At 45.2% G+C, this 17,832-nt stretch overlaps 3 protein-coding genes across 5 annotated transcripts; 2 read left to right on the plus strand and 1 right to left on the minus strand.

Moving 5' to 3' along the window:
* Positions 1–1,899: 1,899 nt before the first annotated feature.
* LOC123104398 (GTPase-activating protein gyp1) lies at positions 1,900–5,655 on the plus strand. The gene is made up of 11 exons (XM_044526235.1): positions 1,900–2,247; positions 2,335–2,495; positions 2,796–2,928; positions 3,006–3,189; positions 3,704–3,774; positions 3,867–4,004; positions 4,091–4,182; positions 4,452–4,723; positions 4,878–4,963; positions 5,038–5,139; positions 5,275–5,655. Exons 2-11 carry the CDS (start codon positions 2,413–2,415, stop codon positions 5,434–5,436), a joined length of 1,323 nt encoding a protein of 440 aa, XP_044382170.1. The 5' UTR covers positions 1,900–2,247; positions 2,335–2,412; the 3' UTR covers positions 5,437–5,655.
* A 921-nt stretch (positions 5,656–6,576) lies between these two features.
* Positions 6,577–9,419, plus strand: LOC123104399 (pentatricopeptide repeat-containing protein At1g05750, chloroplastic). Of its 2 annotated transcripts, none has more exons than XM_044526237.1 (2): positions 6,577–8,018; positions 8,917–9,419. In XM_044526237.1, exon 1 carries the CDS (start codon positions 6,632–6,634, stop codon positions 7,964–7,966), a length of 1,335 nt encoding a protein of 444 aa, XP_044382172.1. In that variant the 5' UTR covers positions 6,577–6,631; the 3' UTR covers positions 7,967–8,018; positions 8,917–9,419. The 2 variants fall into 2 exon arrangements, with proteins under 2 accessions (XP_044382172.1, XP_044382171.1); XM_044526236.1 differs by having other exon boundaries at positions 6,579–8,018; positions 8,897–9,419.
* A 2,852-nt stretch (positions 9,420–12,271) lies between these two features.
* Positions 12,272–14,729, minus strand: LOC123104400 (RNA polymerase II transcriptional coactivator KIWI). Of its 2 annotated transcripts, XM_044526239.1 has the most exons (4): positions 14,524–14,725; positions 14,314–14,419; positions 13,237–13,259; positions 12,272–12,762 (listed from the first exon to the last, which is right to left on the minus strand). In XM_044526239.1, the coding sequence occupies exons 1-4, from the start codon at positions 14,647–14,649 to the stop codon at positions 12,703–12,705; spliced, it is 315 nt and encodes a 104-aa protein (XP_044382174.1). In that variant the 5' UTR covers positions 14,650–14,725; the 3' UTR covers positions 12,272–12,702. The 2 variants fall into 2 exon arrangements, with proteins under 2 accessions (XP_044382174.1, XP_044382173.1); XM_044526238.1 differs by lacking the exon at positions 13,237–13,259 and having other exon boundaries at positions 14,524–14,729.
* Positions 14,730–17,832: the final 3,103 nt, after the last annotated feature.

The following is a 17,832-nucleotide window of genomic DNA, read 5'->3' on the forward strand; positions in this document are numbered from 1 at the left end:
AGTCTTCCTCGGCTCCGTTCGATGACTTAATTTCATCCTTCTGTCTTTTACTTGATGTTGCTTTGGTTGTTGCATTCATTGTGGCACTAGGGATGTGTAAGTGAAGATTGTGGGGCTCTGCTGTTCTAGTGTGTGTTTGGGCGGTCTTATGTGTTATCATCGGTTCGAATGGTGTTGGTTCTTTTCATCTTGAGCGTGAGTCCTTTTTGTCGGATTAGTCTGTCGGGTGGGTTGGGTTGCCTCTTTTTTGGCCAATGCTGGTGATGGTCACTATGTATAGGTGTGTGAGCCAGCACTTGGTTTATTTGTATGGTTTCCCATCTTGCCTTGAAATTCAAGAATATTCTTAGATTTTAGCAGGATGCCACCATCATGAAGGAAAACTCGAAGCTCAGTACATCTAAAAGCCCACATAAGTTAAAGAAAACATTGCATAACGTTCAACAAACACTAACAATATAATCACCTAAAGTAATAATAAAGTGGACCTCAAAATAAATGCGGTATGACTAGACGCGTATTTGCTTATGAGTACATGTTACTTGAAAACAATTTAGTTTCACTCAACAGTTCTGTAGTTCTCAGCAACATCTTACAAATGTCAAACATTACACCATTCCCAAAATATAATAGAAGATACAACACTATCAAACTTTGTCAACAGTGCAACCAATGACGATCAATATTTTTCGTCATGTTTCTTGTTGCTTGTCTCGGTTACATAATTTGGCTATCAACCATATTATATCCTACTCTATATATCTAAGTAAACGACCCCACTTAAATGCACATACAAGCAGAGTCAGAGCTATTGTCACAAATTTGGGCAGTCTAGGCCGAAGGAGAGCAAAATAAAATAAAATTGGCTATGCTAGCTTGGTAGGCCTTTTGGGTAGTGTTTTCTGGTGGGTTGGGCGGGCCACAACCTAGGTTTGTCCCATGTAGCTCTGCCCTGCATACACGTCACTCACATCATTAAGCATATGCATGTCTTTCACATATTAATATTTAATATTTTTATTTTTTTCAACAACAAATAATTGTGCCTGGATGTCAAAAAGGAATATAACACGCATCCATCTTCTATTTATCTTTAGGTTTATTAATGTTTATATGGTGAAACTGTGGCATGGTATTATTCTCATATGTTTTTTACAATTTCTTCGCTACAAATTTTCGCAGCAACGCATACGTGTATTTATACCTAAATAGTTTATCCACACTACTTTTATTTCTCCCAACATACACACATGCCATCCCATCACACATGTCACCTCATAAAATCATTTCCCCTACTTTTCAGTTGCATGCTCCACCTACTACCTATTTTTTCTTATCCATGCAACTCATCATATAACTAGTCTACGTTTTCACTCCCTGTTTGGCAATCACACATCCGAAGTTAAGTAAAACCATAATGTAAGAACCGTTGGCTATTTGGTTAAGGTACCATAACCTATCAGGAATCATATATTTTAAAGTTGTAATAAAACAGCAAACATGAATCGGAGGAAGTATCATATTTGACGTCTTGTTTGTCTTCTTTAAAAAGAATTTCTTTCCTTGGTGAAAGACTTCGCGGGATTAGCCAGACGCCTATGACGATTTAATCATTGATGTTTCATGTACATATGCGTGGATGACCATGTTGCCTCAGAATTTTAAGAAACAATGTGTTCAATATTTTTGGATGACTTGGTTCCAATTTTTAAGAAACAATACTGTATGTCTTTTTCCCCACAAAAATCCCTTTGTTACCGAGACCTCCGATACGCTACAGTGACACAGCACCACAGGAGAATCTCACCCGTCCATTAGGCCAGGTGTCATCCATCCGGCCGTTGGCGCGGGCGTGCCACCTCACCCGTTGTCGTCTCCCACCTCTCGTCTCCTCGCCCAGCGATCCCCACTCCCACCTCGTTCCTCAGATCCCCATTCCCGTCCAAGAAAAAAAAAACTTATACTGCGCCGCCTCCTCCCCGGCCGCTTCCCCGCGCTGCCGCCGCGCTATCCGCGGGACCTCCTCTACCCGTCTCCCCGCCCGGTGCTGCTCACTGATTTCGGCGATCCGCATTGCGGGTAGGGTTGGGTTGGAGTGGCCGGCCGATCCGCGGCACCGAAGCTCCGTCGTACGGTTCTTGGGGCTCGCGCCCGCGAGCGCTGGACCGCGCCGGCGACCTGCTGCCCGGACTTCCTGCCGCGCTGCCGCAGCGGGCACGCGGCGATCGCCACTGGTTGCGCTTCGAGGTACGTGGCCCTAAGCTGTTTGGCACGTGGTTGCTCCGGCGCATATAGATGTGGATACTTCGGGGAATGAGCAGCGAGTGCATGCAGGGCCGAATCGGGGGCTAGGCAACAAGATCCGGCGAAGAGCAACCCCTGATCGGTTGCTCTCCACCGCCACTCCCGGCAATGAGTAGCGGCGGTGGCGGCGGCGGAGGAAGCCCCAACAACTCGGAATGGCGCTTCAACCAGACACTCCGCAACGTGCAAGGGTCAGTCCCTGAATGAGTGCAGTCAATAGTACACCCCTCACAAAGGAGTATCATGATTTAACAGTTAGGAATATAGAGTTTGATATATGAAATAGGAATACATCAGTATTTCAGCCTTTTGGAGTACATTTTTAGTTTAAACATCGACGGCTTCTGTCCACTTACGTAGTGTTCCTGTCTAAATTTTACTCCATGATCATAATTAGATATACCACTTACTGTCTGCTAGTATTGCAAAGTCTGTCTGCTTGTAACCTTATAGCAAGAGCTTGTTGCTATTTTTACCCAATTCTTTGTCAGAATGCTCAAAGGACGAAGCTTTCCTGGGAAGGTTATGCTAACCCGAAGATCCGAGCCAATTTCACCTCCTGAATACTCCCCACGCTCTGAGAATGATCGCTATGAATATGAACAAAATGAAGGCTCACAGGAGGTAATGTGTCATTTCTCGGCATTGCTTTGTGACATATGATAGTCCAGATTGTAATTGGTGATATTCTACTTGTTCAGGTAGAAGGGCAAGCATCTGGAAATACGACTGACAACATCAGTTCTAAGAAACCAATTTCACCATCGACAAGTAGCGTCAATTCATTACCAGATGCCCAGGGTTTAGTTTCCGGGGCTAGAGCAACAGATTCCGCAAGGATTACCAAATTCACAAATGAACTCTCTAGGCCAGCTGTTATATTAGGTATGCACAATTTCTATATAGGATTGATTCAAGAGTTGTTAAGTGTGCAGAATTTGAATTTTGAAATCAACATTGAATTTATTTGCTGGTTTGGAAATTTATTATTTATATGTAGCTTCTATTTGGTCATTTTGATTGCAACCCAAATGAAAAAAAATGCAAATTTTACCAGAGTGACAATCTAAATATGGTGAGTTGTTTCCACTGACAGATATTTTTTCTCACTTTAGGTGATTTTCTCAGTTTTAAAGTTTTAACCATGCAAAATTGTTTGTAATACTGAATTACTGAGATGGTAGTAAATCTGAATTTTATATTTACTGAACTTGTGGCATTATAAATTAGTTTATTAATTCTTTACTGGTTAATGGGCACCATATTTTTCTAGTTTCAGGTTTAATTCTGATTGGATTTTACGGTAGCTGTGTACTTATACAATATTGTTTTTCTGTTTAATTTTCATAGCTTGTCCACAGAATTCAGTTGTCACTCACTGTTCTACTTGATTATGTAGATAAATTGCGTGAATTATCTTGGAGTGGCGTGCCACCTTATATGCGACCTAACATATGGAGGCTTCTTTTGGTTAGTAGACATATAACATGTTTATTGTGAGATAATGTGACCTCTTTCTAGTGTGGTGTTTCAGTATTGAATTTAATAACAGTTGGCTACAGGGATATGCACCACCCAATGCGGATAGAAGAGAAGGTGTTTTAACGAGGAAAAGACTTGAGTATGTTGAGTGTGTTTCTCAATACTATGATATTCCGGATACTGAACGCTCTGATGAAGAGATTACAATGCTTCGCCAGGTAACATTTCAGGCCTGAATTCGCATCACCAGGTCTGCCCATTTTTCATAGAATACATCAATCTTTACTCACACACTGTCTTGTAGATTGCTGTTGATTGCCCAAGAACTGTCCCGGATGTTACATTTTTCCAGGATCCTCAGATTCAGAAATCCTTGGAGCGCATTTTATATACCTGGTGAGGCACTGCACTTGTCTGATTCATCTTGATTCTTCAATAAAACTGTCCTATATATATATTTTTGAACATGCATTCTGATTGGTTCTGCTAAAAGCACTAGCCTTTTTTTACCTCATAGTTAGGCATTGCACTGCTTGATGAATTCTGGTGGAAAATGATCAGATGGGTGGAGTTTTTCATGAAACTTGACCTCTGATGCTGCCAGAATAATGATTCTTCTTTGCTTTTCTCCACTATTTCCTAACACAACAATGTCTCATTTTCAGGGCCATCAGGCACCCTGCAAGTGGCTACGTCCAAGGAATAAACGACCTTGTTACACCATTCTTGATTGTGTTCTTATCAGAGCACTTAGAAGGCAATATGGACACTTGGTCCATGGAGAACCTTTCTTTGCAGGACGTTTCTAATATAGAAGCAGACTGCTATTGGTGTCTCTCGAAGTTTCTGGATGGCATGCAGGACCATTACACCTTTGCACAACCTGGAATACAACGCCTTGTATTCAGGTTGAAAGAGTTGGTTCACCGAATAGATGGTAACGTTCTATCGATTGACATATATGACTTCCCTTCCTATTATAACAATTAAGTATAGAAGGTAGTTTGACAATGGATCTCCTGGTAATAGATATCAGTTTGGCTGATACTCAAAATACTGACATTGTCCTGTGACATCTTCCATGTATACAGAACCTTTATCGAAGCACATAGAGGAACAAGGGTTGGAGTTCCTTCAGTTTGCCTTCCGTTGGTTCAATTGTCTTCTGATACGTGAGGTTAGTCTAGTCAAGGGGCGTTGCTTCCATGTGATGTTTACATTGATGTCCCTTAATACCTCATACTGCTGCAGGTTCCATTTCATCTCGTGACACGCTTGTGGGATACGTATCTTGCTGAAGGAGATTATCTACCAGATTTTCTCGTGTACATATCAGCTAGCTTTTTGTTAACAGTAAGTGAAAGTACTCCTTGCCCTGTACTGATTGTCTAGTATGTTCCCTGTTTTCATTGTGTGCAATCCAGCTTACGGATTTCCACTAAAGATTTGGATTCAGAGTGATGTTCCCTTTGTCTCTTTCTTCCCCAGTGGTCGGAGAAGCTGCAGAAGCTGGATTTCCAGGAGATGGTCATGTTCCTCCAGCACCTCCCGACCAGGAACTGGGCGCACCACGAGCTCGAGATGGTCCTCTCCAGGGCGTACATGTGGCACACCATGTTCAAGAGCTCGCCCAGCCATCTTGCCAACTAGGAGGACTAAGCGGCTGTTGATCATGCCTGGGAGCAGGCGGCGGAGCAGTCCAGCTTCCGTTGTAATGTAGACTCACATATACCCTTCCCGGAGGAACAATGGGGGAGTTTCATGTTTATTTTGAGTGCTGTATTATGAATATCTGCTCCGATTTGTATATCTCGCTGTGAAACTACCGTCTCGGTGATAATGAATATATCTCATTGGTTTTTGATGCAATTACCGTATTCTTTTCAAATCTGATGGCCATTTTGGCATTTTGTTTGAGTTATTTAGAGTTCATAGCCCAAACTTTCTGAAACTGTTACTTTGTCTGAACATGCAAACGCAGGCCTAGTGTCACACCGTGCGCAATGTGTTATAGACATTACAGAATGTCCATCCGCAACAAAGATATCAAGATTTCTATGACAGTGTTTGGCCGCCATTATAATCCCTTTGCTGGACTCGAGCACTCGAGAGGTCATTAGTTGCGTGCATTTCGCTGATATTTGTTGATGAGAAGAAATAGTTGGGATTCTACAAAACACGGTTCGAGAGGTTGAGCAAGCCAACCAATTCGATGTTTTGGTGCAACTGTGAAAGGGGTCGCAGGAACCGGACACCGGATTTAAAGGGTATTTGTTTCCAGTGACTTATTGGTCTAGGGACTTAAATAAGTCCCTATAAGTCCCATCTAAACCAAATAAGAGGGACTTATAGGGACTTAAAGTGGGCATTTGGGACTTATGAAATAAGACTCCCAAGGAGGGACTTATAGTTGTAATATGGTCTTATAGAGACTTATAAGTCCCAGGAACCAAACAGGTAGGGATTTTTTAGGGACTTGGGACTTATAAATTGGGACTAAAAAAAGTCCTAGGACTTATGAATCAAACAGGGACTTAATAGGTAGTACAAATCAACTTTTTAAATTTCAAAAACAGAGAAAATTTCCAGACCTCATAGAAGTACGCAAACTTTCGGAAATTATTTCAGATTTTGATGTATCAAAATTCATTTACTTTTAATGATTTTGATTAAATTTAAATATGCTTGAATCTGTCTCGAAGTTTTGGGATTACAAATATTTTGAATTTCTGTTAACCACCGAAAATTTCGAAATTTTCATTGAAATTTCGAACCCTCGAACCCTAGCCCACCACCTCATGCATGGGGCCACCATGTTGTGACCTCAGTGACGCCCCCAGACCAAATGGCGTGGTGGCCGTTCGCTGCCGCGCCCCGCCGCCTCCGCAGACTCGCTGCCGTCGCCTTCTTCTCCGCAGCGCCCTCCCACGGCTGCCCGCTCCACGCCGAGCTCGCGCGCCGCGGCGCCCCCGCGGCCGCCTCGCTCGCCCTCTATTCCCGCATCCGCGCCGCCACGCCGCCCACCCCCTACACCTTCTCCCTCCTCCTCGCCGCCCTCGCCTCGTCCGCCTCCGGCGGTTGCACCCGCCTGGCCGCGCCCGTCGCCCACGCGCACGCGCTCAAGTGCGGCGCGCTCGCGCACCCCGTCGTCACCAACTCCCTCCTCAAGCTCTACTGCGCCCTCGGCCTCCTGCCCCACGCGCGCAGGGTGTTCGACGACTCGGGCGCCGCTCTGGACGCCGCCTCCTGGAACACCATGGTGTCCGGCTACGGCAAGAGCGGCGACCTGGCAGCGGCGCGGGAGGTGTTCGGCAGAATGCCCGGGCGGAACCTGGTGTCCTGGAGCTCCATGGTCGACGCGCTTGTGCGTGCGGCGGAGTTTGACGAGGCGCTGCGGGTGTTTGATCGGATGATGGGGGAGGGTTTCAAGCCGGATGTGGTGGTGCTGGTGAGCGTGCTCAAGGCATGCGCTCATCTTGGTGCCGTCGAGAGGGGTCGGTGGGTCCATCGGTATATGGAAACAGAGGGGTTTGCAGGGACGCAGAGGAATGTCATGGCCGAGACCGCCCTGGTGGACATGTACTGCAAGTGCGGGTGCATGGAGGAGGCGTGGCGTGCTTTTGACTCTGTTCGCTGCCGTGACGTCGTGCTGTGGAATTCGATGATCGGGGGGCTTGCGATGAATGGCCATGGCAAGCGTGCTCTTGAATTGTTCCAAAGGATGCACGAAAAAGGTTTTGTGCCAAATCAGTCAACCTTTGTTGCTGCTTTGTGCGCGTGCACCCACACAGGTCGTCTGGACGAAGGGAGGAAAATTTTCCAGTCGATGCGGCAGCACGGGATCGAGCCACAGAGAGAGCACTATGGGTGCCTAGCTGATCTCCTTGGGCGTGCAGGACGCGTTGAGGAGGCTGAGGCTGTCTTGTTGGATATGCCAATGGAGCCACATGCGTCGCAATGGGGTGCGCTGATGTCGTCATGCCGGATGCATAATGATATTACTGTCGGCGAACGGGTTGGGAAGCGGCTCATTGAGCTAGAGCCACAACATGGTGGTCGTTATGCTGTTCTCTTCAACTTGTATGCAGTCAATGGTCGATGGGAAGATGCAAGAGCCATTCGGCAGATGATGGTGGACAAGGGAGCGAAGAAAGAGCTGGGTTTCAGCTTCATGGAGTGAAATGGTTGCTCCATGAGTTACACCCCGGACAAGCCAGATCTATGCACTCTTGGTAAGATACTAATGTCTCGTACTGGTGTACTCCATCTGTCCGGTGAAGAGTGTACATCTAGAGATTTTAGGACAAATTATGGAGTGAAGTAAAAAATGCATTGGAAAGATGCAAGCCACCGTCTCTTCTTCTTCTTCTTCTTCTAAGCCTTTTGTCCCAAACAAGTTGGGGTAGGCTAGATATGAAACCCTTTCACGAGGACTTCCCAGGAGGTCACCCATCCTAATACTACTCTCGCCCAAATGAGTTTCATACCCAAAGGATTGGCTAGTTTTTACGTTGGCTCGCCAAGCCTATCACAACCCTTATATATGAAACCTTTTCACGAGGACTTCCCAGTAGGTCACCCATCCTAGTACTACTCTCGCTCAAATGGGTTTCATACCCATGGGATTGGCTAGTTTTTACGTTGGCTCGCCAAGCCTATCACAACCCTCCTCCTTTACCCGGGCTTGGGACTGGCTATGCTTAAAAGACATAGCCGGAGTTGCAAGCCACCATCTCTCTCCTCTTTAATTACCCAACCCCCAATGAGCTAAGTGCATGTAGAAATTAAGAAGACCATGTGTAGATTGTTATTGGTCTTGATTACCGTGTGATGAGAGAGAAGTATTTTTTCTACTTTAAAGTGCATTGGAAAGATAGAAATACATTCTTTTGTGGACAAATTTTGAAGCCAAATGTACACTCTTCACCGGACGGAAGGATCTGCCTTGATGTCGACAATAGTACCTTCTCTGTCACTTGTGAGGCTATCTATGGCAGCTTCATGTCCTCCTGTGGAAAGAACACAAGCTAGTCATGGCCTCATGGGAACCCCATCACGTCTTTTCTGCACCTGTTAACGTTTATTTTTCTGCTCCGGTTACCACCTGCAGTGACTGCTGGCGCTGTTCAGGTGCAACTTATTCTTGCCTGGAGAAGAGAGTGGCATATGCACCTCAATAATGCTTGTCAGAGAAGCTACAGAAGCTGATTTTCAAGAGATGGTCATGTTCCTCCAGCACCTCCCGACCAGGAACTGGGCACGCGCCACGAGCTCCGAGACGGTCCTCTCCAGGGCATACATGTGGCATGCGATGTTCAAGAGCTCGCTTGGCTATCTCGCCAGCTAGGAGGACTATGCGGCTGTTGATCATGCCTGGGAGCAGTCCAGATTCCGTTGTACTCTAGACTCACACATTCCCTTCAGGGAGGGATCTTGAGGGAATTTTATGTTTGTTTGGAGTGCTGTATTATTAACATCTGCTCCGATTTGTATATCTTGCTGTGATAATGAATAGATATGGCATTGGCTCTCGATTTCTTCATATTGCTCACAAGTTAGGAGGCATGTTCCTGGTCGAGTTTGTGACAGCTGACAGTATAAATTAACTTGCTTGATGGCAGCGCCTTAATTTCTATCTGCTTTTACTTTCCATGAACATGTATGTACTCTACTGGGCCAAGGATGTACTCCGTATGAAACTGTCAAGCTGAACTCTGAACCAGCATGCAGCCCAGTCTCGCACCATCCGCTAATGTGGAACAGAGCGTCTTCATCCACGGCAAGAAGTCTTCAGTGACTGTGTTCTTGTCTATTACACTGTTCAGGTGATGTAGGTAGGGCCGGTAGGGGAAGTAAGGAATAGTTTTTTTTAGGGAAGGAAGTAAGAAATAGGTGTTTTCTTGCTTTTCATAATAGAAAAAGATCAACTAAACTAAATCAGAGATTGTCATAGAGATTTACAGGACTGGTATTTATTCTTGGCGATGAGATGGATGGAATTTCTTGAAACATCATCAACTATAATCGAATTTGGAAAAAGGTTTTCTAGCTGCTGCAATAAATCAAGAAGAAAGCGGGCGCAAAAGAGATGCTCAATGAGAGAGATTCTAGACCGGTCATGGTCTAAAAAAAATGATCACTCCTAAAAGGGAGTTAACTGCTTCAAAGCATACATGAAACTTATCTCATAGAGTGACCTAGCCCCCAATAGCGAAGGATAGCTATTGACTTATTGGGAAATAAGCCTCCAATACATGCTTATCTCAAAAAAACTACTTCATTTTAGGTTTTCATGGCCGATTCAATAACATAGTTCGCACACCTCTTTTCAATTCTTTGGAGATAGTTGTCATTTATCTCTTCTTCCATATCCCTCCTATTTAGTAGAAAGGTTCCTGCTCCAGTTGGGAAAGCAATTTTTTGTTCAAATAGTATGTCTTGGGAGCGGATCATCTTAAGAATCAACCCATGGATTTCATATGAATGCTCATCGTTTCTAAGCCATAGGTTGTTCTTCTCTTATCGAACTGTTTGCTCAACCCAATCCGCCCGCCATTCATTCATTGTTCTGTTGTGGATTCGAACCACTAGCACAAATTTGAATTTGAGATCATTGTAATTCCTACATTATTGTCTTTCTCGAATTGTTTATTTCTCGCTTGGCCTTCCTCTAAGGTTTCCCATCCAAGGAGGGCAGAATGGTTAATGTGCGAAATGGCTTCCATAATATGGCTAAATGGTGTGAGTTGCTTCCTGCATTCCTCCTGTTTGCTTTCAGGATTCATTCCTAAGCTTACCTCAAGATCTAGGAAATGCTTATCGTAGCTTTTTCTAGGTTAGCTTTTCCACTATGCTTATGTGCTAAGGTTATATTTTTCTTGGTTTCCTCTATGGAGTGACGTGGTACCTTTTATGACTGTCTTTGTTGCCCCTTTTCTTTTCCTTTCTCAAAGGCATGTCTGCATGGTGCTGATCCACATTACCACTTCCTAATTATGAGAGTGGCAACTCCGGATGGATGAAAGATACCAATGATTGTGGCAACTCCGGATGGATGAAAGATACCAATGATTGTGGCAACTCCAGATGGATGAAAGATACCGATCATTGTTAGAACCTCTGCTCTAGGTTTCACGGTAGCTTCCCCTCCACTCGAAGCACACATCTAGTACACTTATCACTGTCCAACCACAAGGAATTAACCGCCTTCTCAAACTTTCACTTCTGATTTGGATTGATTGAACGAGAAGAGAAATGAGGGAAAAAGAGGAGAAAGAGGTAGGCTTTGGGCTAACAGTAGTAAGATAACAGAATGGTGATTCGCAAGAGACTGGACTAGATAAGGTTAAGATTTGTATGTCTTTTACTGCTCTGTCCCTGTTTTTTAGGAGCTAAACCAAGCTTTTATTGCTCAAAATCCGCATGGTGTGGAATACAAATCGTATCATGGGGTTGCCCCTTTTGTCCCCTCTCTCGGCTGGATTTTGGTCCAGACATTTCGCCCTGACCAAGAGAATGTGTAAACTTGGCTAATCTATCCGCATCCATGTTAGATGCTCTACCTTCAAAAGAGAAAATACAATTAAAAGATGTAGCTCTTCGGTTAATCTCCGAGATAATCGCTCCATACCCTCCCGGGCATGCTTGGCAATGTCATTGACCACTTGCTTTGAGTTAGAGGTGGTGATGAAGTTGTTTAGAAGCAAGTCATCGGCGAGTGCTAAACATTCCCGACACGCTATGGCCTCGAGTGTCACGACATCCACTATTCCTGCAATAACCAAGGCCGAGCTTCCAATGAAGTTGCCGTCCTCGTCGCGACATACAGCCGCCACCGCTCCCCGGACATGATTTCTCAATATCCTAGCGTCCACATGGATCTTGGAGAAACTCTAGGGAGGCGCCTTAGGTTTTGTGGGTACGTTCGCTGGTGTACGTCGCTGCTGGACAATCTTCTTTGGCAAAAGTTCCAGATCAGCCATGAAACGTGCAATGAATTGGTGAGTAGCTGATGGGCTTTGGAAAATCTGTTCATGAATTGCCTTTCTTCTCGCCCACCACAACGTCCAAAGAGTGACCACCATCCAAACGAAGGCAGCATGTGATAGTGTTTCCGTGTTTCGATCATAGCAAATAACCATTGCTTGGCACTTGGTTCTGTGGTCTCACCTAAGTGTTCAGCTAAATCACTGCTTTGTCCCTTATGTAAAGGGATGCCCTTAGAGGTGGGCTCCCTTTATTCAATAGGCTTGTTACTGCATGTCTCAACGGGTATTTCATGTCCTAACCGTACTAATACACATGCTGTCTGACCTAACAGAAGATCATGTGCCCACCTTTCGCCTACTTATGATTAATAATTCTCCATCCACATCAAAGTTCCACCAGGGTAAAATTATCTTCTCCAACCCCACGAAACAGTACAAGAAAAGGAAAAGGGGAACAAATACCACTGAACGCCTCTCTAGATAGCATGACAAGATGATTTTAACAGTGGAACACAGGGATTTGGAATGGGTTATGCCAGGGATATATCCTGACCGGGTTTAACCGATGCACAAGGTGGACCAGGATCAAACCCCAGCCAGGGCGAAACCATAAGATTCAACTGGGGTTTGGACCCGATTCCTACCAGGTAGGGGCTAACGGAATGATACCCTACTACATCTACAACCACGATGCACAAATCTGACCCCTCAAACGTCCGCCGACGCACCCGGTCAGTGTCCGGGTGTATCCCCTAAAACCATTCTACCATTAGCATTAGGTCACCTTCACGACAACAATAGTTACAGTCCACCATAAGTGCAACATTCCAGGTAAGGTGTGACTAAAAACAGCACTAGACTACCAGCATACTTAAGCAGCAAATGAGCGAAACTTTGCCCAGCAATATCTCCTTAGCCGCTTTTCCGATCAAGTGTTCTCCTTGATGGCCTCGTCTATAGCTTCGATGTTGTCCCTCAGTATCTTCCACTGCACATGTAAAAAACTAGTGAGCTGTTATAGGAAGGAAGTGATGGTTTGTTGCTGCAAACCCAAGTAAAAGATCACACAATAGTTGGTTGCTACCAGAGTACCACCTATACAGCAAGTCGATCACAGCCAACAAAGACAATCATGGCATGTACGTATGTGGCAATAGGCCCGAACTTGACGTTACGTGCACGCAAATTTAACATATTAAGGTACTTGTGATCATGTTCCTGTAACAGACAGCATGAGAGATGGGCACTGAAACTAAAATTATTCGGCTTTAAGGTAGGAGTATCCTCTGACGTGTCTTCATGCTAAAAAAAGGATGTCAAAGCTTGCCAAGAAATTTTCACGCCGCCTACTAGATATTCTAATGTATCATTCACATTTCAGACAGATCATGATCTATCTTCTCAGGGTAACAGATTTGCTTTATGCGTATAGGATACAAATAGATCTTGAAATGCATCTTACCTGATCCATTGAAAGCGATATACCTGAAAAAAGGAAAATGAAATAATAAGCCGAAAAGCTATAGCATCATCTTGAACAATTATAACAGATAGTACATTCTTTTAAACTGAAAACATTACAGATAGTACTTGAGCTTGAGGGAAATAAGCAAAAAAAAAAAAATGCCAGCATGTGTACGTCCAGATTCCAATAGAATGCACCCACACTTAAGATAATCATTTCTGGCAACTGGTATTCAATGATACTGAATGAGTAGAACATAGAACGGTATTCTGGGTTTAAAAATGAAGTCAGTGGCATAGGTACACATTCAGACGTTTATTATACTCTCACAAAATCTAAGAACTTAACTCATTTATATCTATCAACTAGGGTAATGAAATATCTGTGATCAGAAGTATGAACCCCTGCTTCATCATTTGACCAAATATTGCATTTTCAACTGATCCAAGAAGTGCATAGACAAAAGGTAGTCAAGGATTAACGTCAAGACGTAAGACGCGGATTAAATGGGGGTAGTCTCTACCTACAGCTACAATAAGTATTTTGCAGAATGTCATGTTCATCACCTGCTTGAGCTTACAACATAGTGTGCTAAACACAAGGATGCTCATTTTTGTATGCCTGTTTCAAGATATGGACATCCATCCATTATAATGTTAGTGGGTGGGGAAGTCATATCAAGGCTGAAGACCCTTCATTGGTGTAACCAAACTAATTGCTAAAGGGAAGAATTTGTTATTGCACTTCCTCCTGGCTCATTCATAAAGCATTCACTTAATAGAGTGCTTTACACTTAACAGAGTGCCATTACCAAGCACGGACAATACAAAAAGCAATTACGGGCCACATGTATGTAGTTGACCACTAGATGCATCAGGTGTCCCCAAGATTTAACATATGCCCACCTTCCACGTAGGCAAAAGAAATGCAATGTTCTGACATTCAGATAATAACATATTTCAGATCCACATGGATTACGGCAGGGTAATAATACAATACGCAAGTGCACAGGCAAACATTCAGGTTTCGAACTCGAACATGCTACTACGGAACAAGAAAGAAATGCCAGGATACCTTTGCGGGTCGGGAGGCTCTTGCCGTCCTTTTCGTAGAACTCGCGCATGTCGACCATCACCTTGCCGTTCCAGCTCCTCACAGCCACCCTCTTGTTCTTCGATATCTGAAGGGAAGAATGAAAAAATAAATAAATCCACGGGTCGAGGGTTTTAGGGATCTGCCTTTTGAGAGGGAGCGGTAGGTTGGTCGGGAGTACGGAAACAACACCTGCGCGACGACGATGCCGTCGTCGGTTTCCTCGGCGGGGCCGTCCTTCCCGGCCGCCTGGCGCTTGGCCGGCGGCTGGCCGCCGCCGCCGCGGCCGCCGAAGCGCTTGTTCCCCTTGAGCCCCATCTCCCTGGATCTGTCCGCCAAGTCTGGCTTCCTCAAATCCTCAATTGCTCAGCCCGACTCCCCGGCCGAGTTGGAAAACCGTTCGGGAGCATTCGATTGCTACCGCTCGCCTGGGCTGGCGGCCCATCAGGTTCGAATGTGGCCCATTATGTTCTTTCTTTTTCCAACAAACAAAGAATAAAACAAAAACAAAAAACAAAGAACGTGTCGATATCGTGGCAAATTCTAAATTGAGAGGAGCGGCATGTGCAGTGTGCCGAGATGATGATATTTGGGCAGCTCTTCTCTGGTTGTCCGGGGAATCATCGATGTAGTCACACTCGAGGCGTTGGCATGCAGAGAAGATTTGGCTCTCGCAGAAGACTTGATGATTCAAAATGTTATAATTGCCTCCGATTCTAAGCAGGTGGTGAACAACATTGAAAGAGGGAATAGTAGCACTTATAGTTGTACCATTACTGAGATTAAGCGGTGAGCTGGTTTAATTAATTGTAAGTTTATTTTTAAAGGTCAGGCATCAAATACTGATGCAGATAGGTTAGCTAAGTTTTTAAACACTCATCATCAGGGGTGACATATTTGGTTCATCCATCCCCATAATCCTTTTTGTATACCACTTCGTGTCGACTATAATCAATAAAGCTTAGTTATACCCCTAAAAAAACAAAGAACGACTTCTTCTAAAAAACAACGGCGGGTTGACCCGATCTGAATTGTAGAGACCACTGTGACTAGGGTCAATTTACCGTTTACCCCACCTTTACTCTCTCTAGGCCAAAATGCCCATCTTATATTGCAAAGAATTATTTGCGGGAAACTTTCGATGTATTCATCTCCAATCATGGTAGTACAACGAACACAAGAAATAAAAAAAATTACACCAGATTCGTAGACCACCTAGCCACGGCTACAAGCATTGAAGCGAGCAGAAGGCGTGTCGACATCAGCGTCCCTCTCTTGTCGGAGCCGCGCATAATTTGTTGTAGTAGATAGTCAGGAAGTCCTCATGCTAAAGCCCAATAAGACCAACGCACTAGAACAACAAGCGCCGCCGACGAAGAGAAGTTTAGATCGGAATGATCCATCTTGAAAACACATGAACAAGGGCGTAGAAAGATCGGATCCGAGCAGATCCACCAAAGACATCCACCGATCGAATCCCGCGAGATCCGCCGGAGACACACCTCCACATGCCCTCCGACGATGCTAGACGCACCACCGGGACGGGGCAAGGCAGAGAGAACATTATTCCATCTTCAAGAAGTCGTTGTCGTCTCGTCTTCCTGAGCAAGCCACAAACCCTAACAAAACTTGAAGAAGCACCTAAAAACGGAGCCCTCCCACCGGCAAGGACCAGGGTCCACCTCACACCCATGGTCGTAAAGCCACAGGAGACATGGTAGATCGGCGGTGCCGCCAATGGGAGGCAAGAACCCTAGCCACCTAGGAATAAGGTGAAGACTAAGTGTCTTCTAACTCAAGCCTCTCTAATCAGATGTACAGTTGACACAACAACTGGAACTGGTTAATAACGGGGTCCTGTACCAAGAGTAATGAACATGATGGAGCCTGGCCTATGCAGGGCCCACTAAGCCCAAGGGTAGATGAAAGCCCTATGGGGGAAGGCAATCAACGTGCTCTTCAAGTTAGGAGGGCGGCGGCGCAACAGATCTCACCTACCCCTGTAAACCCTATAGACCTCTCCTGTCTATACAAAAGGGAGGTCTAGGGCCTCATTGATCATCCAATCTTGGATCTAAAACTCTCGGTAGCAATCTCGTACACCATTGTAATCCTCTGCATGAGGTATCCCCTCACCATGAATAACAAGAAGAAGCAGGATCTGGGGTATTACTCTTTGGAGGCATGAACCTGGGTAAACTGTGTGTGTAGACTCTGTTCTGGTACTTTCGATCTCGTCGTGAACCCTACTGAGGGATCTGATCGTAATTCGCTTCGTCAATTGGCGCGCCAGGCACATGCGACATTGGTCGGAGACCTAACCCGGTGCGGAGAATCAGAAAAGTTCGGCAAGCTCCCGCCATGCCAATGCCTCACGTTTGGCCCTTTTGAGCTGGTCTGTAACGCCCTCGATGCGGCTATATCTCCCACGTGTCGAAGCACGACTTAGAGGCATAACCGCATTGAAAGCAATGTCGCAAGTGAGGTAATCTTCGCAACTAACCCATGTAATACATAAGGGAAAAAGATACATAGTTGGCTTACAATCGCCACTTCACACAAATACATGAATAAAGCATTACAACATCCAAATACAATCAAGGTCCGACTACGAAACCAAAATAAAAGAAGAACCCCAAATGCGACAAGGTCCCCGATCGACCCCAATTGGGCTCCACTACTGATCAACTAGAACGAAACAAAACAAAGGACAAGATCTTCATCGAGCTCCTCCTGAGCTGGGTTGCGTCATCTACACGGACTCATCGGCACCTGCAAGCTGGTTTTGGAAGTATCTGTGAGTCACGGGGACTCAGCAATCTCACACCCTCGCGATCAAGACTATTTAAGCTTATGGGTAAGGTAAAGGTATGAGGTGGAGCTGCAGCAAGCGACTAGCATATATGGTGGCTAACATACGCAAATGAGAGCGAGAAGAGAAGGCAAAGCACGGTCGAGAAAGTATGATCAAGAAGTGATCCTAAAACAACGTACGTCAAGCATAACTCCAACACCGTGTTCACTTCCCGGACTCCGCCAGAAAGAGACCATCACGGTTACACACGCGGTTGATGCATTTTAATTAAGGTCAAGTTCAGGTTTTCTACAACCGGACATTAACAAATTCCCATCTGCCCATAACTGCGGGCACGGCTTTCGAAAGTTCAAATCCTTGCAGGGGAGTCCCAACTTAGCCCATGACAAGCTCTCACGGTCAACGAAGGAATAGACCTCCTCCCGAGACATTCCGATCAGACTCGATATCCCGGTTCTACAAGACATCCTCGACAATGGTAAAACAAGTCCAGCAAAGCCGCCCGATGCGCTGACATCCTGATGGGAGCTGCACATATCTCGTTGTCAGGGCAACATCGGATAGGTCAAGCTACGAGTAAAACCAGCCCTCAAGTTTCCCCGAGGTGGCCCCGCAGGCTGCCCATTTCGGACCAACACTTAGACAAGCACTGGCCCGGGGGGGGGGGGTTAAAATAAAGATGACCC

Source organism: Triticum aestivum, chromosome 5A, assembly GCF_018294505.1.
Source record: "Triticum aestivum cultivar Chinese Spring chromosome 5A, IWGSC CS RefSeq v2.1, whole genome shotgun sequence".
In the NCBI taxonomy this organism is placed as follows: domain Eukaryota; kingdom Viridiplantae; phylum Streptophyta; class Magnoliopsida; order Poales; family Poaceae; genus Triticum; species Triticum aestivum.